Raw genomic sequence first — 24,948 nt, 5'->3', positions numbered from 1 at the left:
TCCTTAGCTGCTTCCAGCACGTGCAGAGGCTCATGGGAACTGTAGTCCATGGATGGCTGGAGGCACACAGTTTGGCCCCCCATGCCTTAGAGCATGGTTCTTTCCTTTTACCTCCTGGGAATGAATGGGGTAGTTATTCGTAAATAAAAAGTTGCCCATGGAAACGCCTGGTGCAAGAGGGTATATGACAGCCTTGAGCTGAGAAGCACTGAAACAGAAGGGGGTGGCGGTAAGGGGAAACAACAAAGTCCATTTTATTTCAGTATCCTACTCTGATCACGGAGTCCCTTGTGGCACAGGGTGGTAATGCAGCCGACATGCTGTCTGAAGCTCTGACCATGAGGCCGGGAGTTTGATCCCAGCAGCTGGCTCAAGGCTGACTCAGCCTTCCATCCTTACGAGGTCAGCAAAATGAGTACCCAGCTTGCTGGGGGGTAAACGGTAATGACTGGGGAAGGCACTGGCAAACCACCCCGTATTGAAAACGCTAGAGGGCGTCACCCCAAGGGTCAGACATGACTCGGTGCTTGCACAGGGGATACCTTCTAATCTGATCACACGCACAGAAAGGAAGACACCACACTGTAATGGTAAAAAGATACAAGTTTATAACATCTTATAAAAACTACAGTTTAAAAGTGATCCTGACCCTTGGGTATGACCCTGCCCCCAATTCCCTCCCCCATAGCAAAATAAGTGAATTAAAGGATAGGGAAGAAAGGAATAACAACAACAACAACGAAAAATAAGCCATTGGACTTTGCTATTAGGCTGGAACAACACGGTCAGATTTCACGGTTTCCCTCGTCAAACCGAAGTGCTGGATTTTCTCCCCCTCCTTGTCAATAGGGGGGGGGGGGAAATTCTGTTACCAAATGTGCATGAACCAAGCCACCTCTTTGTACTCCCAAGTCCATTCTTAAAATCAGGGACAATACATCCAGTGCGCAATTCACTGGAGAATCCCCAGGGTGCAATTCACAGAAGAACCTCGTGTGAGCTCAGCATGCCAGAGAACTTGGATTCCGACACGTTCCCAGAATTCTGCCACCAATAGACGATGCCTCCCTTCCTCCTTTTCCCCAGGAGGAAAACGTTCCAGGTCCGGCATTGAGCAGATTTGCAGAAGGCTATCCCAAATGTATATTAATGCTTAACTGCAGCCAGGAAAACTCAGGCTCCACCCTTGTACTCTGCTGGGCTCTCAAGGAATACACATCCCTCCCTCCTATAACACTGACCAGCCTCCAGGAAGGAAAGACACAAGCAATATGGAGCTGTGAGTGTCAGTCCAACGAGGACCATCTTAGAAGAAGTATCTTCCCTTCTCGTAAGGAAGGGAATACTCCTTCCTCGGACGATGCCTGGGAACCAGGATCTGCAGAGCTTGACGTTTCCAAGTCACTCCGCAAGCCTGTTAGCTCTTTGCTATGGCGGCACAAGCTCGATTCCCACCGGCAGCACAAGGAGCATTTCAAAAGACAGCCTAACTCACCTTTCATTTTCTCCGGGAAGCCTGGAATTGTCAGCATTCTCCTTGCAGCCACACACCATCGCCTCTTTGGGCCACTCTGAGCCACCCAAGGTGCCTTCTGAAATGGGCCTTGTCCCACAGCGCCTTCACAAGCAAAACCCCAGTGCAATCACCCTTGTAGGGTAGCCCTCTTTCCCTAAAACAGATTTCTAATTCATATGAAATACTGATTGAGGAAGGAGTCAATTTATTAGGCGGGTTTCTTTCCCCCTGACATTAGGCTGACATTTCCAAAAACAGGGAACGCTGGGATGCTTCAACTGCACTCCCTGTGCTGGGGTCGAGGGTCAGCGCAGACGAACTGGCAGACTTGTACGATAAAGCATTACCTGGACTGCACCATCACAGGCTGGGGTGGGTGGTGGTGCAGAGAAGCAAGGCTGGATGTTTTAATACTCTGCCGTAAACAAGCAAACTCACTCCCCGGCTGTAGAAAACCAGGACGTGAGGGAAATGGTCAGACTGCACCCTTCACCTGCGACATGGCAATGCCCTCTTTAGCAGGGGTAGTCAGCCTGTGGTCCTCCAGATGTTCATGGACTACAATTCCCATGAGCCCCTGCCAGCGAATGCTGGCAGGGGCTCATGGGAATTGTAGTCCATGAACATCTGGAGGACCACAGGTTGACTACCCCTGCTCTTTAGGACATTCCCTCCCCACCTGTAACTAAGTGCCATTGTCTAATCACATGATTCTGCTGTAGCGTTTTACAGGAACTGTTATAGGAACTCTGGTCTACTGCCCCCCTAAAACGCAAGCCAATTCATTTTTGTAAGAACGCCTCCCCCCCCCCCCCAAAAAAAAAAGATTGGTCCTAAAGCACTGGCAAGGTCTGCAACCCTCAAGTGAGCATCCTCATAAGGCTCTTGAGAAGGACAGCAAGTGTGTTTCAAAATGCAGACAGGTCTGCTTTGCACCACCTTCAGGATGGAGTGGATCCAAGCCGAGCATGCTGTGATAAAAGTGACACGGCCACAAGCCTAGCTGTGCGCCGACTGTATGAAGGAAATGGCTGCCACAGTGCACACAAGCAACATCCTCTCTCCCCACCTCCAGGGGTGGCCAAACTGTAGCTCTTTCAGTTTCCTTGGACGACAATCCCCATGAGCCACTGCCACTGGCAAGGGCTCATGGGAATTGCAGTTCATGGACACCAGGAGAGGCACAGTTTGGCCACCCTTGACCTGCAGGTACCCTCCATCTAGGTACCCTTCCCTTATGCATGCTAGACTGGTTCTGAGAAAAACCTCCAAATCAAAGATCTCACGAGTGTAACACTAGATGCATGGTTAATTCCCATACCATTGACCCTAGAAGCGAAGGGCGCATAGTTACAGAGCAACGCCTGTGTGCTACCAATCACCCTCAACAAAAGCAGATTTCCCCCTCTTGCAGCCTTGGCTGCTGAAAAACCAGAACCTGGGATACCAAAATGGTTGGTGCTCGCTTGAGTGCTCATTCAACAGCAATGCGGCGTTACATGGCCCCCCAAATGAATTACGAGCCATATGCTTGCAAGTGAGACGGAAAACCCTGTATTGCAAAAAATAACAAGTGCTTGAAAGAGATCTGGACACTTCTGGGTCGTTACTCTGGTACCAGTACTCCAGTATGAGTGAGGACCTGGTAGCAAAAGGAAGCCCCTCTAAGGCAGGGGTAGTCAACCTGTGGGCCTCCAGATGTTCATGGACTACAATTCCCATGAGCCCCTGCCAGCGATTGCTGGCAGGGGCTCATGGGAATTGTAGTCCATGAACATCTGGAGGACCACAGGTTGACTACCCCTGCTCTAAGGATCCAGGTTTCCCATCTGCTGAATAACAACATTGCGTTCTGACGACTGCAAGATGAATATTAGCATCGCCACGGCAATGCCTAGTGCTTGATCAAGTCCTCCGATCCATTTCTCCAATTTAAAATGCCACATGCCACCAAGCCCCAGAACACGTTTCCTCTCTTCCCTTTTGAATAAGCTTAATCCTGTTTTGGAGAAAGCAGTCCCCTGAAATTCAGAGAGCAATTTGAAGGAGCTAAATTTGGTGAAAACGGAGGCTCCCGTTCAATTCATCTCAGGGGTAGTCAAAACTGCGGCCCTCCAGATGTCCGCGGAGGGCAAATGCTGGCAGGGGCTCATGGGAATTGTAGTCCATGGACATCTGGAGGGCCGCAGTTTGACGACCCCTGAACTGAATCATCAAGAGGTGTGTGTTCGTGTGAAACACCAGCTTTCCCGACAAATAATATAGAATCTCTTGTCTGCGGCGCGCACACAAACGGGATTGCGGAAACTCTCCTCTAGTTTGGCTGGATTACGGCGGAAACAGCCAACAGGGTTTGGAAACAATTTTAACACTATGCCAGGACCTTAAGACATGCACTTCGTGAAGAGCACAGAAGAAATCATGGTGGAAGTGGGACAGAGCACCCTGTATTTTCCTAAAACCTCCTCCTGTGATACCAGTAACTATTGTGCCAGAGCAATAAATAACCCAGCCCACCTAGCTGGCCCAGCACTCCCAGACCGCTGTGCCGCTCCGGCCAGAATAACTCAAGAGTCCAAGACACGAGGCTACCTGGGGAAACAGGCGCTTAGGAAAAAGATGAGGGATGTGACGCTGAAAGCCCCATCTCTGCAAGTTACCAAGCCTCTTAAATATGCCACCGGCAGGCAATTCACTGGACTGGAGGGTTCCTGCTGCATCTAAAGTATCCCACCTCTATTTACAAGATCCCCGAGTCACTTGGGCTTATAGTTCAGCCTCTTCCCCTCTGCAGCATGACTTTGTATGGTGGGGGTGTGTGGAGAGGAAAAGATGCTAGGCCTCTACTTATGGAGGTGCAGATGGGCACTGGGAGGCCCACGGAAGCCTGTGAGAATTCAGATTGTGGAGAAGGGGGTTGGGGGAGCTCTGCTTACAGTACCAAAGACACACTCGGATTCCAGGCGCAGGTTACCCATTTCACAGCAGTGAGACAGTCCCGGACACGGTGTCACCTCTGCCTCTCCGTCCTCGCAACCCCCACAACCACCTGAATCAAAAGCAGGTATCACACGAGACCTCGGGTTTCTGGAAGCGAAGCAGAGATAAGCAGCGCTAGCTGGAATGGCTTTCGCCGGGTGGGCGTGGGCTAAATCTTTTGGCAAAATTCTTTCCTGAAAACATCTGGGCAGCCCAGAACCCCCAGGGACTTTCTCCACTTCTCTCCAAGAGAACAGTTTTCAGGGCTAAGGCGGCTGTAGCTGATTTCATGGCACCAAAAGGCACACTGGGCCTACGTCCCCCCCCTCTCCCTCCAAACTCAAGGAGAACTCTGATTTCTTCGATCCCACACAGAAATAGTTTAGAGTCGCCCTTGCAGAAGCATGGATGGATGAAGACTAGTGATCTTTGATTTCCACCAGCTCAAAATCAAGGGTCTCAGAAGACCCTGAGGTTCTACAACAAGAGGCATTTCAGGGGAATGGGCCCTGAATTCATGGGTGTGTAAAAGGGAGTCGGGAAGGAGGCCCTTTCCTGTGAAAGGACTGCAGCTCCTCTCCCCACCTGGCAGTAACCAGGCGTCTCTCTCCAGCCAGCTGGGTGCAGCCATGATCTCACCGCCTGGGCCAGTGGAACTGCCTGAAAGATGGGCTTTTACCATTGCTGGCAGCATAAGCCACCCCCTTCTCCAGCCCTTGTGTTCTTGGAACCTGAGGGATACAGGGAAACTTAAAATCACAAACCCAGGTCCCATTGGGGAATTAAAAGAACAAAACCAACAAACAAACCCCGAAGAGCTCGGATGACCTCATGGCGAAGATTTCATGGGGCAGATGCCTGCGAATTCAGAACTCAAAAAATCTCCGGACGTTGTCTCTTAAATCCACTGCGGGGTGTCCACTTCTTTCATACAACGGGTTTGTGCTGGGCTTGCCTTCTTTTTTCCTGAAATATATATTTTCCTCCCGTCTTCGCAAGCCCAGCGGATCCGCAAGCCGGAGGGCAGGTCAGTCACAAGAGCTCTCCGAGCGTCATCGTTCCGGTTCGGCAGGAGAGGCCGAGCAGTTCTCTCGAAGCAAACGGTGGCAGCAGCTTCCCCGCGCAAAATGGAGAGAGACACCCACCCCTCCCACGAGAAAAACCTCCCGAACACCAAAGTTTATCCACAACTGCAAGGGGCAGTTCATCCTCAAACTTATTTACAGCGTCCAAACCTTGCCTGAAAAGTCGGTGCCCCGCCTCCGCTCTGCCCCTTTTTGCAGGGAGGGGTACGCCCAGTAGGCAAACGCAAGCACAAGAGAATCCCCCCTCCCCCCCAAAAAACAAGAAAAAGACCACAGAGAATTCCGTTGGCTTTCCGGCTTCTTCCCCATTCGTTTCTCCGGGCCCACCCCTAAAGCAGCAGCTGGGAGTCAGATGATTTGCTCGGAATACCCTGGCACATTCGCTTGTGTCTCAGCAGCCGGTCCGTCCGGGAGAAGCTCTGGAAGGGAAGGGAGGGAGAGGAAGAGCTCAGGAACGGAAGCCAGCAGATGCCAGGGCAGCCAGGAAGCCCTCGGGAAAGATACCGAGTCCCACGCAGGCCGACGTTGTCCTCTTTAAGCTGGTCTGTTTCATTTAACAATCAAATCCTCTACTAAAAGCCCTCAGCCAAAGAACTGACTACGTAGGCCAGGCTTTCCCAGCCAGTGTTTCATGAAACCCCGGGGTTACTTGATGGCTCTGGAAGGGTGGGAGTTAATTCACTTTCAACATACTTTAATATATATATATTAAATAAATGTATTATATATATGATTATTTTAATACATATCTATTCAAATTTTAGTGTATTTTCAAATTTTAAGAAACATTTCTCGGGTGATATGACCTTATATGGTCACATTGACCTGCCCCATCTCTCAAAATGGCCAATGAAGGGCCTGGAGGGGGTGGGAAGGGGAGGGGCCCTAGGTGGGTAGGTAGGTACACAGCTCTGCTTCCCAACCATATTCTGCACAACTGCACCACTTCTGGGGTTTCTCGAAGCCTGAAGAATGTTTCAGGGTGTTCGCAACACTAAAAAAGTTGAGAAAGGCTGGCTCAGTCCAAACCAAGGTGCAAAATTCCCCCCTCACCTTGGTTCCTGGCTGCTCTTTTTCTCAACGTTTGTTAGGTTATGACAACATAGAGGCAGAAATGGCCACAAATAGCCTCTCTCTGTTCCTGCCAGAGCCCCCTGGGTCCCGAGGAGTCCTTTTGCCCTGCTCTAGCTTCCCCTTTCCTCCTACCTCTTTTCCGTGCTGTCTCCTCACCTGCTGCTCCCGCAGGTTCTCACCTTTCAGCTCCCTGCCTATTTCATCTCACTTCCTTCTGATACCATCTCATCCGCCCAGACGGCTCAACCCTTCCAGATCTGAAGATTGACACCTTCTCTTCAGAATCCTAAAGCAAAGCCCTCTGAGCAGACCCTTCCTGTGCCACGTCACCCTTTCCACTCCCTCTTTCCTCAATCCATCCTTGCCTAACTTTTCCTCCATGTTCTTCTCTCACCCCACGGCCCTTTAAAATCGGAGTCCAGTAGCACCTTTAAGACCAACAAAGATTGATTCAAGGCGTAAGCTTTCGAAAGCTCACGCCTTGAATCAGGGGTAGTCAAACTGCGGCCCTCCAGATGTCCATGGACTACAATTCCCAGGAGCCCCTGCCAGCAAATGTAGTCCATGGACATCTGGGGGGCCGCAGTTTGACTACCCCTGCCTTGAATCAATCTTTGTTGGTCTTAAAGGTGCTAAAAAGGTAAAGGTATCCCCCTGTGCAAGCACCGGGTCATGTCTGACCCTTGGGGTGACGCCCTCTAGCGTTTTCATGGCAGATTCAATACGGGGTGGTTTGCCAGTGCCTTCCCCAGTCAAGCTGGGTCCTCGTTTTACCGACCTCAGAAGGATGGAAGGCTGAGTCAACCTTGAGCCGGCTGTTGAGATTGAACTCCCAGCCTCATGGTCAGAGCTTCAGATAGCATGTCGCTGCCTTACCACTCTGCGCCACAAGAGGCTAATCTTAAAGGTGCTAGTGGACTCTGATTTTATTGTGCTACTTCAGAACAACCCTCTTGTGCTTTGTTGGTCTTAAAGGTGCTACTGGACTCTGATTTTATTGTGCTACTTCAGAACAACACCCATTTGAATCTATCCCACTGCCCATGTTGCCTCCCACGCTCTTCCCAATCCCCAGCCTGAAGTTTCAGCCGGACTGACTAGTTCCCCTTTCTCAAAGCGGCTTCCCTGCAAGCTACCTGGCGGCATAAGTTATGGGAGATTTCATGCTATCACCCCAGCTCAACCACTCGCTGTCCTAGGCTCCACCATCCGCCACACAGGTGAAACGAGGAGGCAAGACACATTACCTGCAGGCAGCGTTCGCACTGGTACGGCTTCTCCCCGCTGTGCACACGTTTGTGGCGCTCCAGGTGGTATTTCTGGATGAAGCGCATGTCGCAGACATCACACTCAAACGGCTTCTCACCTGGAAATCGTCGAGAGGACAAGGTTCCTTTGGTGTTAACAAAGCAGCTTTCGTGGCTTATTCCCAACAACAACCCTACGCTCCTGCACCGTCTCCCTTTCCCAAAAGAGCAAGACACAACATATCCAGAAATGTCCCCCACAAAAGGCTCAATGATGCAAAGGGGGAGCTGCACAACACCCATGGCCGGCTGTGCCATTCTTGTCTGCGTCAGCAGCCTTGAGAAGATGGTCCTGGTGGAGCACTGACACGACAGCATGGATGCTTTCCACTTCCTTCTTCCTGTTCCTAGGACCCGCTTTAGACTGCAGGGCATGTTCTACAGCAGGGGCGGCTAAACCGTGACTCCCATGGACTACAGTTCCCATGAGCCCCAGCAACTGCAGTGAGCCCTGCTCGACAGCAATCTTCAGGGACGACGCTGCCGCTTGGAGCAGGAGAATGCAGCTCTCTGGAGAGAGATTCCCGTCTTCCTTTTCTTTGCATGAAGTTATAGGGTAAAGTACCTGACTTCTGTGCCATCATGCAGACGTGAACTTTGCCTCTGTCTGTGTGGATGCATTCAGATGTGGAGCAGAGTTGTCAAGGGCATACGTGGCACGTGTGTTAAGTCCACACCACTGGTAATTCACTGGCATGGCCCCATGTGCAATATCTCCTCCAGATCCAAGCGGCAAGCTTGTGTGTAGCTCTCCTTCACTCCCCCCACCCTTTTCCCCAGCCTGGCTCATAGCAGAGAGAGATGGCATGCCGTCTGCCCCAATGGCATCCAGACCACATTATACTTCAAGGAAAAAGTATACAACGAAACCTCCCTGGCCTCAAGAAGAGCCAGGGCCTTTTCGACCGTGGGCCCAACCTGGTGGAATGAGCTCCCCAGTGAGATCAGGGCCCTAGACAGATCCGTAAGGTCTGCAAATCGGAGCTCCTCCACCAGGCTTTCGGCTGAAGGCCAGCAATGGAAGGTCTCCTGCAGCCTGGATCCATCTCGGTCAGGCAACCCCACTGCTCCAAACTCAAGATCCCCACCTCCTCATTTGATGCCGTTGTTCATGTTTCTAAGTTATGTCGCTGCTGCCTGTTCACTGGAATGACGGTTCTGTTCTGTTCTCAATTGTGAATAGTTTAAAGAACGTTCTGTTTCAATGATTCTATGTACATTGCCCCAAGATATCGTAGTGAGGGGCGGTATATAAATCGAATGAATGAATGAATGACAAGTTCATTTGTAGGGGAGGGACAAGGAAGAGAAAGAAAGTGCTTACGAATCACGACTGCTCAAGACGAATCACTCAAGCAAGCCAAGCTATGGGCATGCCCTTTGAGAGGGGCAGGGGCTCAGAGGAGGAGCCTCTGCTTGGCATGCAGAATCTCCCGGGTTTAATCCCCAGCCTCTCCAGTTAAAAGGACCAGGCCATCACGTGAAAGCCGAGCCTGGGCCGGTCTGAGCAGATAGTCCTCACCTCGATGGACCAACGGTCTGATTCAGTATAATGCGGCTTCATGGACTCATCATCCGAGGGAGGGGGTTGTGTTTTCTTTTAAAGCTAATATAATTGTCAGCTGGATCCTTCTTCTTCCTAGTCGCTCGAAGCTTGCAAAGATGCCGAGGCATTACCTGGACAGCAGCTGCGTGGGATTCACAGCGAGCGAAATGCCATCTAGTGGTACAGCCAAGGCAGGGCATGCAAGAGGAGCGATTGCATGGGAACTCTGGATGTGAAGGAGGCAGATTCACACTAACGTGGATATAATCAGATCTGGTTGAGCAAACGGAACAATGAACTACCGGGGAACGTGCTGCTTGCTGCTTTGCAATTGTTCCCCAGTTCTCGGCCAAGGACTTCCAAGGTCACTTTCGAGCACAACGGTAAAAGCGATCGTGGAGAATGGCATTTTTTGAAATCAAATTGCAATTAAGAAATTATTAAAAACTGAGAAAACCACCTAGCAGAGGAAAACATCCCGGCAAATGCTGGCAGGGGCTCATGGGAATTGTAGTCCATGGACATCTGGAGGGCCTCAGTTTGACTACCCCTGATCTAGAGCAACCCTTCCCAGTGGCACAAGGATTTCTGGCTAGTGAACATGATATTCCCCTCTCCCCTGCTATGATAGCTTGCTATCCTGTTCTGACCCCCTCACAGAAAGACAACTTCCTTGGCTAAAGTTATCTACGCAGTACGTTTTCTACAAGACCCTAATGCCTGCAAAACAACTGGGAGTCCACTGGCTCAGTGCTGGCTATAAAATACCTCCCCCGCTGCCCCATGCGGTCCTCGGCCACAGCCGAAGAAGAGTTGGTTCTTATATGTCGCTTTTAAACGACCAGGAGTCTCAAAGCGGCTTACATTCGCCTTCCCTTTCCTCTCCCCACCACAGACACCCTGTGAGGGAGGGGAGGCTGAGAGAGCCCTGATATTCCTGCCTTCCCTTTCCTCTCCCCACAACAGACACCCTGTGAGGGAGGGGAGGCTGAGAGAGCCCTGATATTCCTGCCTTCCCTTTCCTCTCCCCACAACAGACACCCTGTGAGGGAGGTGAGGCTGAGAGAGCCCTGAGATTACTGCCTTCCCTTTCCTCTCCCCACAACAGACACCCTGTGAGGGAGGGGAGGCTGAGAGAGCCCTGATATTCCTGCCTTTCCTTTCCTCTCCCCACAACAGACACCCTGTGAGGGAGGTGAGGCTGAGAGAGCCCTGAGATTACTGCCTTCCCTTTCCTCTCCCCACAACAGACACCCTGTGAGGGAGGGGAGGCTGAGAGAGCCCTGATATTCCTGCCTTCCCTTTCCTCTCCCCACAACAGACACCCTGTGAGGGAGGTGAGGCTGAGAGAGCCCTGATATTACTGCCTTCCCTTTCCTCTCCCCACAACAGACACCCTGTGAGGGAGGGGAGGCTGAGAGAGCCCTGATATCACTGCCTTCCCTTTCCTCTCCCCACAACAGACACCCTGTGAGGGAGGGGAGGCTGAGAGAGCCCTGATACTACTGCCTTCCCTTTCCTCTCCCCACAACAGACACCCTGTGAGGGAGGGGAGGCTGAGAGAGCCCTGATATTACTGCCTTCCCTTTCCTCTCCCCACAACAGACACCCTGTGAGGGAGGTGAGGCTGAGAGAGCCCTGAGATTACAACTCTGTGAGAACAGCTCTAATAGGACTGTGGCCGGCCCAAGGTCACCCAGCCGGCTGCATGTAGAGGAGTGGGGAAATCAAACGTGGCTCACCAGATTAGAAGTCTGCACTCCTACCCACTTCACCAAGCTGGCTCTCTATACCAAGCTTTGGCTCTGGCCACGGCAACGCCCCTCACCTGTATGAATGAGGATGTGCCTCTTGAGGTGGTAGCTGCTCCGGAAGGCTCCGCAGCAGTGCTCGCAGATGAAGTTCTTGGGGATCGGGAGCTGGAAGGATCCGTTCTGTTCGATCACCATCACCTGCAAGCACAGCACTCTCGGTTACCTTTACGGCTAGTACAGGAGCATGCCCCATCGGGGCCTGGGACCCAGAGCCCATGCCTCAGAGGCCCCCCAAGCTGTGCCACCTGCTCTGCACAATCTCTCCTCCAACTGCGGCTTCTAAAATTCACGGCTGCTGCGGGCACCCTCGTACCACTGCCACATTTTCTGCACATGCATGCTTCACCTCAGAACCAGATGCTTGGGAAGGGAGGGGGGGGAATCTGGGGCACAGAGTCTCCTTCCTCCAGTTCAGATCATACTTATGCCCCCCGCAGGGCACTCCGCTCTGCGGGTATGAATTTACTGGTTGTCCCGGGCCCATGGGATGTTCGCCTGGCCTCGACCCGGGCCAGGGCCTTTTCAGTCCTGGCCCCAACCTGGTGGAATGAGCTCCCAGAAGAGCTAAGGGCCCTGTGGGATCTACCAGCTTTCCGCAGGGCCTGCAAGACGGAGCTCTTCCGCCAGGCATATGGTTGAGGCCAGGGCAGCTCTCCCACTAATCCATCAGAGGATCCCCTCCAATATTGAGATCTCTAACATCGAGATCATTGTTAGATCTATTCTATTGGTGCCACCCTCTTCTGAATACTATTCTCTCCACCAGGCTGAACTTGGGGGGAACTCAGGTAACGAAGATCAGAATTGTGACCACTACCGCTATATGTTATATGTGACTTGTTGTTGATGTTAATTGGGGTTTTTATGGGGATTTTATTGTGTTTTAACTATTTATGTTGTAAACCGCCCTGAGACCTATTTGGAGAAGGGCGGTCTAAAAATTAAATAATAATAATAATAATAATAATAATAGTAATAGTAATAATAATAATAATAATAATAATAATAATAATAATAATAATAATAATAATAATACCCAGCCTCAACTCCCATTCTAAAGCTTCCTGATGCCAGCCTCGACTTTGACACATGGGAGGAGGTTCGAAAGCAACGCCCCTTCACAGTGCCCTGTTTGCAGCTCTGTTGAGCCTTGTACGGACGCTGAGCCCGGTGGAAGGGGAGCTAGGAACATAGACCGTTTATGCACTGGAGGTTTCATGCCAGGCTGCAGGCTGGAGTTTTAGATGTGGCAGGTTGCCCCACCTCTTCCTGCACCTACATGGGGGAGCATTTGGCCCAATGTGCCTCATCCACCCCCGATTTGTGCTCCTGTACGGGAGCCGGGGCAGTGAAGTTCCCAGTGCATAAACGGTCATACTGAGGAGCAGCAGCTGGGGAAACAGCCGAGGGTCCTTCCGGGGCCATGCGAGAATGAACAAGGACTCGGAGGGATTTTACACACGTCCAACGTGTAAAAGAGAAGCAAAGTAACAGCTGGGATCTGACTTCAGCTCACGAAAGACTTTTTAGAAGAGTTGGTTTTATACCCCACTTTTCACTACCCAAAGGAGTCTCAAAGCGGTTGACAATCGCCCTTGCCTTCCTCTCCCCACAACTGGGAAGTAGGTGGGGTTAAGAGAGCTCTGGAAGTACTGCCCTGGGAGAACAGCTCCAACAGGACTGTGACTAGCCTAAGGTCACGCTGCTGGCTGAATGTGGAGGAGTGGGGAACCAAAGCCTGCTCTCCAGATTAGAGGCTGCTGCTATTATACCAAGCCGGCTTTTAACTGTTTTACTATTATTGTAAACCACCCCGAGCCTGTTTTGTGGGGAGCGGCAGTAAAGAAAATTAACTGATAAATGTTAACTAGATCAAAGAGCTGACCTGGGAAACCTGAAACCCCACTCTCACCCCCACCCCAATCCTCTCTGCTTCAATTTAGCTGGTTTCTGCCTCCAGGACCCCAAAAGATGTTCTCAGTTGGACATACTGTGCGTGGCTGGTCCTCAGGTGCTAAAGAATCTCTCGCCCTGCTATTGATACCCAGAGATGTCTGTTTGCTGCTCAGCTCTACGGGAAAAGCAGAGGAAGTCGGAGAATGTGGCACTGAGCTTGGCATTCAGCCTCATAAACATTTCATTCCATTATAAAGTAATTAAGAGGACATATTTCTAGCCTTCGTGCCTGGCAAATTACATTGGAAAGTCAGCCACTGGGAGAAGCCAGAGGAGTGGGTGGGATTTCTAGGGGCAACGAAGTGAGGGCATCACTGCCTCCCGTCACCCTGGGCAGTGGCTAGCAACAGAATAAGAAGCCTGCAATACGGGTTCCTGTGCTAAAGGCGCCTGATAGCAAAACACTAGGATGCGATTTTTATTGGACTGCCTGGATGCATATGTTGCTTTTTAAAAGGCACAGCCCTGCTAATGTTCTGTGCTGTTCAGTCATGGACTGGGTCCCTCCACCCCACTGGGTCACCGCCCAAGGAAGGCTCAAAGCGGCTTAGAATCGCCTTCCCTTCCCCTACTCACAACAGACACCCCGTGTGGTAGGTGGGACTAAGAGAGCTCTGAAACTGCTCTGTGAGAACAGCACTGTCAGGACTGCCACTAGGCCAAGGTCACCCAGCCGGCTGCACGTGGAGGAGCAGGGAATCAAACCCAGCTTGCCAGAGTAGAAGCTGGCGCTCTTAGTCATTACACCACACTGGGTATGATGGGCTTCAAAAAATATTTTCGCCTGTCCTAGGAAAAATACTAAATGCCCTTTATTTTACCCATGTGCTGTTCAAGGCTATCCCCACTGCGTCCAGGCTCTGGCTCCAAAGGGCACCAGCAGCTCTTGCAGGTAACCTGGAAAGCTATTTCACAGTTACTTTTTTCCCCCTAGGCATTTTATTTTTTGAAAGTTCTCTCCCTGCAAGGAGCCTAAAGAGCCACCTGTCTGCATAACTATCCATCCACCTACCTATTGCAAGATGCATGCAAGGCAGCTAACAGTGGCACAGGGCACCCTCACACCATTCCCCTCTCACAACAACCCTTCAAGGCAGGACAGTCTCCCTGGCCTGATGTCATCTAGTGAGCTTCAAGCCCGAACAGGGATTTGAAACGAGGTCTCCCCGATCAAATTTCCAGCACATGAGCCACTCACAACACAGCAGATGGGGCATGGGGCAGGCTATTGCTACTAGAAGAGCTCAACACCTGGGTAAATTCATGCTGCAGAAGGGAGCCGATCCAGCCTCTGTACCCCAAATCCTTTGGCTGTTAAATGTCAAAAATATCACTTTGAATTACACTCAAACTTTATCATCATCATCATCATCATTTGGATTTACTGCCTGCCTCTCTTGGCAAAGCCGGCTTTCAATTGCAGCCAATGAATGAAAAAGAAGATGATGGGATATTTGCATCTTTTGTCACACAGATGTTAAGCCAAAGGCAAACTAACAAACAGTTGAGCAGCAAATGAACCCTTGGCTATGTCATCTGTTTCTGGAGATGATTAGGTCAGGCTTTTGTGAAACCCTGGGGTTTCTTGGTGGCTCTAGAAGGGTTTCCTGAATGGGTGGGAGTTAATCCATTTTTAATATATTTTGAAAATTTGCTTAACATCTATCAGGTGAAAATGAGCATGAAAGGATTTGCTCAAAGGGAACGGTGGTCAAGATTAAAAACCGATTCCCTTTACTGACAGTTTTAAAGGGTAACTATGTTTGTTTGCCTGCAGCAGTACTTGAGTTCAGTGGTAGCACCCCAAGAGACCAGAAAATTTCTAAGGTGTGAGGTTTTGAGAGGCAAAATCCCCTCTGTTAGATTCAACCAAGGAAGCTTTGCCTTCCAAACGCTCAGAGCAATCCTAAACAGAGCTACATCCTTCTGAGTGTGATGAAGTCAACAACGTGAAACACTGTTTTCAAGCATGCTTTGCGCTTCCTACGGTACCCTCATTTGGCTTCGATTTGAAGATGGAGTTCCAGGATGCTTGACAATCAGATGTTTTCACCGCACGGCCATCCCCACAAGTGACAAAGGAACAGCTCTGATCCCCACTAGATTACACAAGAGACCTGGGAGGATCACAAGATCTAGGCAGGAAATGATTCCGCTCAGGCAGAAGTTGTGCAACACCTGCCCAGCAAGGCAGCATGTCTGTCTGTGGGTACAGCCTCCTGCACTTTCATGCTACTGCTAACGTGTGAGATGGAAGCTACCCATTCTTCAAGGGCCCACACCTCCATTGGACAAAGGTTTGTACTTGGACGGGACTCAACAGCTGCTGTCCAGCGAAGGAAAAGTCCCATTAATCTGAGCAATGGCCGATTCAAAGCTCCAGAGGCACCCTTCTCTCCCTCCCTCCCCATACCATACGACGCCAACACGGGCATGAAGATGGTTCTCGCTAGGCCGTACTACGTAAGATTACCTGCCTTTTTATGGGACTTTTTAGGTTGGGTTCCTTCTGTTGTTTCTTCTTCCTTCCAGCTGCGAGATTTTTCACTCTTTTTGTGGTGACCCTTGGCGGACAGAAAGCGGGACAGCAGGTCAGACAAATGCCGGCAATGTCACCCCCGAGCCCTACACGCCACATTCCCCGTCCTGGCTCTTTCTGCTTTGTCACCCCACTGGTACAAGTAGAAGAGGGCACCTAGGAGCAGATAAGCTGTAAACGGGCTGCCCCATACCAACATATATGGTGCACCCCCTCTCTCTCCGTTCTCCACCTGCTTGGAGCTTTGCTTCGGCATCATCTTCTTGCTGGCAACGGTTGGCACGAGGCAGACTCCAGAGAGACCCTCGCAGGCCAGGAGGCTTGCCTAAGAAGAGACAAACGCAGAGTGAGGAGGGGAAGCCGAGGGGGGTTCGAGGTAGCATGCCGACAGGAGAATGGGGTCATTCTGTGCCAGGGGTGGGCGTTTGGATCAACGGGAGCTGAAAATATACCGGAAAAATACTTTGGGGAACACTTTTGGGGTGTATTTCAACTTCTTGAATGTATCTGGGTTTTCTTAGGGGGGGGGGAATCCCATATATATATATATATATATTTTACTGTATTTATTTAGGGATTTATATGTCGCCCCTCTCAGACATACCGTCTTGGGACAGTTTACAGAATCTAAAACTCAGTAAATTCAGAATATTCCATATATAACAAAGCAATATAAAAACAAGATTAAAATTTTGGACCACAGTTAGACACAACAGTATCAACCAAGATTACGGGATCGGTGTCCTGCCAGGTGTAGGGTACTAGAAGGTGTCAGAAGAAGAAGGGAGAGCAGAAGAGGTGAGAGGAAAGCCTGAGAGTTAGATAGAATTGGCCTCGACCAAGGCCCTGCGGGATTGCTCTGTCTTATAGGCCAAGCAGAACTTAGAGCATTCAGGAGTTAGCAGTAGATCGAAAAATGGTGGAGGTATTTGTCGGGTTTCTACTGCAGTCCCTTTAGAGCAAGATGAGACTGCAGCCCAAAGATCGGCTGTGCCAGAAGGGGCAGACTGCTCCCACTAGCTCGGCTTGTAGCTGGCTTCTCGCGAAGATCAGTTTGGACCCCGCTGCAGGAGAAGCCAAGCCAACTCCACAATCAGGCTGGCTATTACTATTCATTTTTTAATTAATGGTATTTTTCTTCATGGGCCTGTTGGTCCCCCCCCCCAAAATTCAGAATACCACATCAGTATTGGGATTTGGGGTTTTTCAGAATTTTCTACAGGTCCAACAGATCCAGACAAAAAAATACCAATTTTTAAAAAATTGCATGTCGCTAACCTGTCCTTTCTAAGCTGTTCCCTGCTATGTGATTTGCAACACCTTCTCCAGTAAAGTTTAACTCACTCAGTTGCCGTCAACGTTCTGGAGCACGACTCTTCTGCATCTGGCTGTTTTGTATAGTTCGCCTCTCTCTTTCCCTTGATTCACAAAGTCATTTCTATGGCTGCCTGGGGCACTCTCCCCCAGGTGTGCAGGCTGCCTGGCTTTGCAATTTTTGGCATTGGTCTAAGAAGAGGAGCTAGTTTTTTTGTATCTTGCTTTTCACTACCCGAAGGAGTCTCAAATCCGCTTACGATCACCTGCCCTCCCTCTCCCACAACTGACACCCTGTGAGGGAGGTGGGGCTGAGAGAGCCCTGAGAGAACTGTGACTGGGCCAAGGTCACCCAGCTGGCTCCATGCAGAGAAGGAGGTGGGAATCAAATCCGGTCCTCCAGACCAGAAGCTGCCACTCTTAACCACTACGCCAAGCTGGCTCTCACTTTACTACCTGATATGCAGACGATGGAATGGCAGCTCCTAATGGGGAGTCAGCCTCCAGTCCAGCCTGGTGGAATTTATCATTTATCAATATTAATTTATCAATGTTCTCAACAAAGGAAACATGAGCCCACTTTATACATGCCCCCCCCTTTTCCTGGCACTTAAGAGACAATGCACTTTGTTTAAATATTTTTAGACTGCTTTTCTGCCTCTTGCCTTCCCCCAGCAAAAGGAGACCCAGAGAGATCTCAATTAACACAACCATGCAAATAAGTCTATAACTGTTCCAACTCAGCTGAAAGATCTGTGCCGTAGAGAGAAAACAAAGGAGACAGATTGGTAGACCTTCACCCCTGTGGGCATGCCTTATGTACCATTCACACATGCAGAAGCGCCAGAATGACGTAGCAGCAGCCCTGAGCCAGCAGAATGGGCTATATTGTTCTGGAGTGGAAGCCTAGCTGACTACTATTTGTTTCGGGACTAACTGCTCCTTTGCATCGAAAAAAAGAATTCCAAGCAAGCATGAATCAAAGCAGGAAGAGAAGCTGTATCTTCCTCCTCCACCTGCTGTGCCAATTTTGTATTTGCAGGGCATTTTTAAGGCAAGGGAGCAGTCTTCTGTTTGAGGTCTGAAGAGGAGTGATCCATGCTGCCACCCACTGCACACTCACTGCTGGTGGGTGACCTTGAAGATCGCTGTTTTCAAGCCTGCGAAAGCCCTAGTGCAGATCTTGTGGATTACAAAGGTGTACGGAGCAATACACTGCCAGATCTGGAGGGTTATCTCCATACATGATTTAGCAGATGGGTAGTCCAAGTGTCTTACACAAGCACCCTTAAATTTTAGCAGCAGCCAGTGGTGTGCGTTAGTGTCAAAAACGAAACTTCCCTGTAAGCAGTGGGGAGAACTAAAGAAAGGCGACCTCCGGGTACAGCGCCAAATTTCCTTTTTCATATTTTATTTTAAAAACCTGTGCAAGGAAAAAAAAATACGAAAACAACAGGAGCCAGCACGTTTGAGTTACCACAGGTATTATGTCTGCACCTGGCAAGTCCCAGCGACCCTTACCCAGAGTGCAGCAGAGTTTGATTTTTCTGACATCAGAGATGCAGCCCTTGGAGGCCTGCTTCTGAGCACGAATTTGCAAAAGGCACCTAAGGGATGCAATACTGGAAGAGGTCCCCAGAGGAGAACCAAGAAAGCATTGGCCTTCTCTCTAGGGGAGGTTGAAGGAGATGCATCTCACACGGCTTTGGCTGTCGAGACCAATGTGGGCATCTCTACAGAAGGGTGGCTATGCATCGTTGGGAGGCAGGCACAGGTCTTCGTTGCACGGAAACTGCTGGGCCAAAATCTGGGCCAAACAAGGAGTAAAAAGGGATGCAATGCAGGCACTTGGTAATCGACGACCTATGATTATTGAAACGGAAGCCCACAGAGCGTCGCCACTTGAGAAGGTAAAAAAGAGTGGCAGGAAATGGTCTATGAATTCTGCTTGCCACTCTGCCACACCCGCTGCTAAGACTGTTTTTGAGTTTCCCTGCTGCCTCTTTGGTGCTGCGCTCATCCTAAGGCCCTGGGACAGTCTTCGAGGACATCATGCTAACAGGAGAAAAACCAAGCACACGGGGAACGTGTGGGCCCAGCAGATACACACAGAAGTGAACACACTCAAACCTGGAAGACAGTCATCCATATTTATCTATTATGTCCTTATGCTTGCAGAGCCTTGTTCCTAAAAATATATACTTGGGAAAGGGGAGCACGAATTAAAGGATATTTCGATCTGACATGCACTTGGGAAAAGCTTTACTTTCTCTCGTGGATAGTTTTACGACCCTCTTTGCCGCTTGGGGCCTGTGTCGTAGGCCAGGGGTAGTCAAATGCTGGCGGGGGCTCATGGGAATTGTAGTCCATGGACATCTGGAGGACCACAGGTTGACTACCCCTGTCGTGGGCTGCTGGGAGGTGGCGGGGAGGGCAGGACACAACTAAGAAACCAAGCGGAGGCCAGCCCAGACAGCTTTCTTGAGCCGTGACAGGTTCACAAGCGGGGAGACCAGGTGCAAAGCCATCTACCGCTCCTGCAACCGATCGGAGTCAGGATGGCTAACTGGAGATCTTTGGGCAGCATCTGACTGACACGGAGGCTTTGCCTGGATTCCACAACCACTTACTGTGCCTTGCCAGTGTCCTCCTAAAATGGAGAACAGGAAGGACTAAGGGGGAGAAAGGGAGCTTTAGCATTCTCCCGTGAAGGACTTCTGCAAATGTGGTCATGCCACCTCCCACCGGCCTCTACTCTGACCACTGAAAAGCTGCTGTGTTTCACATAAAGACAAGGCTGTCTAGGAGGGGGGGGGGTTCCCCGCCTCCCTTTCTGGAGTTCTATGGAGAAGGAGAGCTGATTGCTGCTGCTGGCTGGAGAGCACCGAAGCGGTTCAAGCTGCACAGGACAGGTCATCACTGTGGGCCTCTTGTAGCCACCTCCTGTAATGAAGAATTCCTGTTGGACAGGATGGGAGAACCAGGGCCTGTTACCTGAGCCATCGCGTTAGTCAGACAGTCCTCAACACGGAGATTACGCCAAGTCCTTACGCTTTGCCTCGCTCGCCCACGAAAGAATTTTACGACTACAAAGATTTTTCAGTAAATCGTTTCTGCGCCGGTCCCGTCCAATACCTTCCACTTTGTTGACATCTTTCTGGAGTCGGAGGGCCCAGAACGGCAACGCAGCGAGTCCCCCCTCCCCAGCGCCTTCCAAGCTGGAGAAAGCTACAGACTGCGCCGTGACCCGCGGACGGGTCACACCAAACCTAACTCCTCCGGCTGGATGGCCCACCCTGGAGAAAGGGATGCCAAGGTCCTTCTTGCACGGCCGCTGCGACTGTCACCGTGTTTCCTCCTCTAGTTTGAGCCTGCAGATTAAGAAAGGTTTATTGACCCACCGGTCTGGAAAGGGACAGAGAGAAATGCATGTTGAGCAGGGTGTCAAAGAACCACCAAAACCAGGATAAAACCCATGACAGTACCAAGCTGTGCATTTAACTCATAATGCTTGTATCTTCCTACACCAACTTGCATCATTATAGTGTTACTGAGAAAATATAGCAATCACGCTTTTAAGGGTTTTAACCCTATCTGCAATCAAACCATTTATCTGCAGAAGCAAATACTTGACGCAAGGTTATTGAAAAAACGGTGTAACAGTGTAAGCTATGATAATATGACCAAACAGCTAAGCTTCACTATTCCACACCCAGGAATTTCAGGAACACACATTGCAAGCAAAAAGGACCTGATTGTCATGTGCAGGAATTCTCTAGGCCTCCCAAAACAAAGGCAGCATTCCCCTCCTATCTCATGCATTTTTATCCCACCCTCTCACTAAGGAGCTCAAGGCATCATATACCGTTCTCTGTTCCTCCAGTTTATCCTCACAACAACCCTGTGAGGTAGGTCAGGCTGAGAGTATGTATGACCCAAGGTGTCCCAGTGCACTTCCATGGCAGAATGGGAATTCAAACCTGGGATCCCAGTTTTATGCTCTGATCACAGCACCCATTCTGGTGCATGTGCTAGGAAACCAAAGGTCTTGTGCATTTGCTTAAATGCAGCCATTTGAGAGACTAACAAGGGCTAACAGGGCAAACCTTGTTAGGCTACTGCAGCAGTCAACGAACAGGATCTGACAAAATTCCCCCACGATGGAAAGATCAACCTTGAAATCTAGCTGAAGTTCATGATGGGTGATGATTTTCACTTCACAATTATCGCTGTGGCGTTTTACAGAAGTAGCAAAACCAGCAGTTTACAACTTAACCTGCAAGGGCCTCAAGATGTTAATATAAGGACATGCTGTCAAGAGTACTTGGGCTCTTATGCATTTGTAAATGAAGACTGACGGGGTTTGGAAAGAGTTCCTTGAAACAGGCGAGCCTCAAAAAGAGGCTGTTTCAAGTAGCTGTCATTCCAAGGAGGAGCAAGAACTATCATGCAAGGGGATCGTTCAGTGCCCCCCCCCCCATGTGCAGGACCTTTTATTTTGGTCCCCTTTCAAGATCTTCATAGAGCTTCCCATGAACAGGTGAAGCTGGCTTACCCTGAGACAATCCAGTGGCTTTTCAACGTGGGTGGACTTTTCTGTGTGAACTGCCAGCTGTCTCAAGTACAAGCCTTTCATAGCAACCGCTACTTAATCCTTTCAGCTGAAGATGCCTGGGAGGGAACCTCCCACTTTCTGCATGCAGTAGACATGCCAGAGCATCTGCTTCCATCACCTGAAGTCCAAGGCAAGGAGGACTTTCTGCTTAGCCACTCTATATTGTGTGGAGCAGCCCCAAACCTGACAGTTTGCACCTTCTACAAAAAAAACCACCCAAAAATCCAAGAAAGGGGGTTATTTGTCTTTTTGGACACGAGCGCCTTCCATTCACTTCCCTCAATGCATATGGAGAGATTGATTGCATTTTATGGTTAGCAGCCTGAATCTGCCAGGGGATTAATTTTGACAAAACAGTTGGTACCTCATGGAATACGATTTTTGATGTGAAAACATTTTAGGCAGCAGCCATAGGGAAAATCTTTTAAGATACGCAAGGAAAAATGCAATGGAAATCCATTATGGAAGTCGTCATCAACCGGCAAAATTTAAAGGGTGTGGAGACACGAGCTGTAAACATCCAGGAAGTCAGGCACGAAGTGTGCGATTTATTAGTGAGCCACACTCTGCATGGTACAGCTGCAGGCAGCATGCGGAATGCCACAGTGTTGCATTGCAATATCTCCTATTTTTTGGACCATTTCAAAGTTTAAAAAACAAAAGTTTTGTCTTGTCAGGATCTTAAATTAGACACAAAATAATGTGACATTAAAAAAAATGATTTTTTAAAAATTGTTTTCCATAACGATGTCAAAAACAACTGTGCAGGGTGTTATACGTATTGTACTTTAGTTATCATTGTGTCTTGTTGACTGCAAGCTGTAAACTAGAGGTGGGCAAGCTGTGGCTCTCCAGATGTCCATGGATTACAATTCCCATGAGCCCCTGCCAGCAAATGCTGGCAGGGGGCTCATGGGAATTGTAGTTCATGAACTTCTGGAGGGCCACAGTTTGCCCAGCCCTGCTGTAAACAGTATGAAAACTTTATGCGACAAAATTTTGTCTCCCAAAACACAAACGTTTTATGTTTTGACAGACATCTTCCGCAGTACTCCGATCATTGCAACTTTTTATTTTTTGTCCAGTCTTCTTGCTTTGCTTCAAACTAACCAAAGACAGCAGGACAGAGGCTTGCATCTTTGCGGTTTAATCCCCATTCTGCCATGAGAGTTCACTCCGTGACCTTGGCCTGTCACTCCCTGGCTCCACCTGACGTACCTCGCAGGGTGGTCGTTGCCAGGCCCAAACGGGAAAAAGGAGAGCACAGCTGGAAGCTATGCTGCATCTCCGCAGGGTAGGAAAAAAGCTATAAAAATTTTAAATAAATAAGACCTCCAGGCAGTGATTGGCCCCACGCTTGCCTGAATTTAGAAGAGAAATGGCCCCAAAGAGGACGAAGACGCATCAACGCCCAACCTTCAGCGGAGAACTGGCTGTATAACTCTAAGCACACTGACACAGCCCCCCAAAGCCACAACCAACCGATGCAGGGGAAAAAAGGCAAAACGCAAGCGGCGTGCACGGGGGCGGCCAAAGTGGCAGAACTCGCCGTGCCAGCACGAACGCGGGGAGGCGGCGAGCGCGCAGCCAGCCCCGGCCCACCGGCGCGAGAAAAAGGAAGGTCGCGCGCGGCAAGCGCCCGTCCCAACACGCACGCGCCAGAACAGGTGCCCGGGCCGGTGCACAGGAATGTTGGGCACGCGCGGGGGGCGGGAAGCGCGAGCGCCCTTAAGAGCGCGCGGGGACTTATTGCGCGAGCCGCCCTGTTCCTCTCCCCGCGCACGAGCGCGCCCGGCCAAAGGCAGGCGCCCAGGTGCTGTGTGTGTGCGCGCGCGCGCGTGAGAAACGGCGCGCTTCTGCTTCTACTCCTCCTCCCCCTCCTCGACTCCGGTACCTGACTCCGCTGGTCGCCGCTCCACGCCCCCCTTCCCCTGCAGGGGGGGAAGGACAAATTCGCGCACGGCCACCCCCGCCGTCGAATACTCCCGGCCGCTGCAGCCACCGTCGCCGCCGCCACTGCTCCGGAAGCGGAAACATACGAGCCCGGTACCCACAGGCTACCAGTTCCTTTCAGTGCTTGCTAATGCGCCTGCGCTGAGGCAAATCCTTGAAGTTCTCGCCGCCGCCATCATGATAGAGGGCAAAAAAATAGGCGATGTTACCAAGGTTACCAGGCCTAGAGATGCAGATTTAATAGAGGCCGGGGCCCCCTGGAGTCACGGCGGGGTATAGCTCTGCGCTATTTTAAACGCTTGGTTTACACAGGCGAGGGAAAACAAACGTCTAAAGGCGGCTTAAGGGTCATATTGAAATCAACGTTGTTCATATTTAAGATGGTCGGTGGGCTTTTGCTTTGTTTTGCTGCAGCAGGCCAACGCGGCTGCCCATCTCTGATCGCACACCAAGGCGTCTGCATGCCCGTTTTGAATGTCGTTTCCCGTCGTCCGTATAACTTTTGCTGGAATAAAAAATTTTCTGCATGGTTATCCTCCTTGCGTTATTTGCACATGAACAGAAAGCTAGCACAGCAGGGAATCCTCCGTTCCCTGCTTTCTCTGCTGATTATCTGGTGGCATGGAAAAAAACACTGAGATCCTTCATCTGCGCTCTGACTAATTAATTAATACATGTATTTATATTTTAACTTATATACCACTGCTCTCAAAGACTTGTGGTGGTTTACAACAAAAAAGTAAAACAACCCAACCGGCTTGGCGTGATGGTTAAGAGAGTGGCAACCTCTAATCTAACTCTTTTGGATGCTTTGGGCTGATCCTGCATTGAGCAGGGGGTTGGACTAGATGGCCTGTATGGCCCCTTCCAACTCTATGATTCTATCTGGAAACTGGGTTTGATTCTCACCCTCAGTTTTCTCAAGGTTCTCAGCCCCAACCATCACACCAGCACAGTTCTTTCAGAGTTTTCAACCTCACATACCCCAGTTCTCTCAGAGCTCTCAGCCTAACATGCCTTGCTTTCACAGTTCTCTTAGAGCTCTCTCAGCCTCACCTACCTCACACTTGTAGTTCACACAGAGCTCTCTCAGCTTCACCTACCTCACAGGGTGTCTGTTGTGGGGAGAGGAAGGGTAAGCAATTGGAAGCCAACTTGAAACTCCCTGGTGGGGTGGTGAAAAGTGGGGTACAAAAAAACAGCTCAGCTCTCCTACCTCTGCAACATCTTGTGGGTATACATTTGGTTTA

At 50.2% G+C, this 24,948-nt stretch overlaps 2 protein-coding genes across 5 annotated transcripts in view; one reads left to right on the top strand and one right to left on the bottom strand.

The window, feature by feature from the left end:
* Positions 1-585: 585 nt before the first annotated feature.
* ZNF740 (zinc finger protein 740) lies at positions 586-23,770 on the bottom strand. 4 transcript variants are annotated; one of them, XR_013229626.1, is made up of 8 exons: positions 23,640-23,770; positions 20,125-20,501; positions 16,010-16,141; positions 15,755-15,841; positions 11,336-11,459; positions 7,902-8,020; positions 2,167-5,999; positions 586-2,049 (listed from the first exon to the last, which is right to left on the bottom strand). XR_013229626.1 is itself a non-coding variant. In XM_077329112.1 (7 exons), the coding sequence occupies exons 2-7, from the start codon at positions 20,131-20,133 to the stop codon at positions 5,910-5,912; spliced, it is 561 nt and encodes a 186-aa protein (XP_077185227.1). In that variant the 5' UTR covers positions 20,134-20,501; positions 23,640-23,770; the 3' UTR covers positions 586-5,909. The 4 variants fall into 4 exon arrangements, 2 of the variants coding, with proteins under 2 accessions (XP_077185227.1, XP_077185228.1); XR_013229627.1 differs by having other exon boundaries at positions 586-4,603; positions 5,305-5,999; XM_077329112.1 differs by having other exon boundaries at positions 586-5,999.
* CSAD (cysteine sulfinic acid decarboxylase) overlaps positions 23,653-24,948 on the top strand; it is a 28,771-nt gene continuing 27,475 nt past the window's right edge. The window contains exon 1 of the mRNA XM_077329110.1: positions 23,653-23,791. The gene's annotated coding sequence lies outside the window, so the exon portion shown is untranslated. The remainder of the gene's footprint in view (positions 23,792-24,948) is intronic.

The sequence above is a fragment of the Paroedura picta genome, chromosome 3 (genome assembly GCF_049243985.1).
Source record: "Paroedura picta isolate Pp20150507F chromosome 3, Ppicta_v3.0, whole genome shotgun sequence".
Lineage (NCBI taxonomy): Eukaryota > Metazoa > Chordata > Lepidosauria > Squamata > Gekkonidae > Paroedura > Paroedura picta.
Note: the sequence above shows the minus strand (reverse complement) of the source record. Positions and strands in the feature narration are given on the sequence as shown.

Coding starts and splice junctions, on each gene's coding strand:
- ZNF740 (XM_077329112.1), bottom strand. Junction 11,460..15,754: donor CTAAAAAGTCCCATAAAAAG/GCAGGTAATCTT, acceptor CTGTGCTTGCAG/GTGATGGTGATCGAACAGAA. Junction 8,021..11,335: donor GCACATCCTCATTCATACAG/GTGAGGGGCGTT, acceptor GACGATTTCCAG/GTGAGAAGCCGTTTGAGTGT.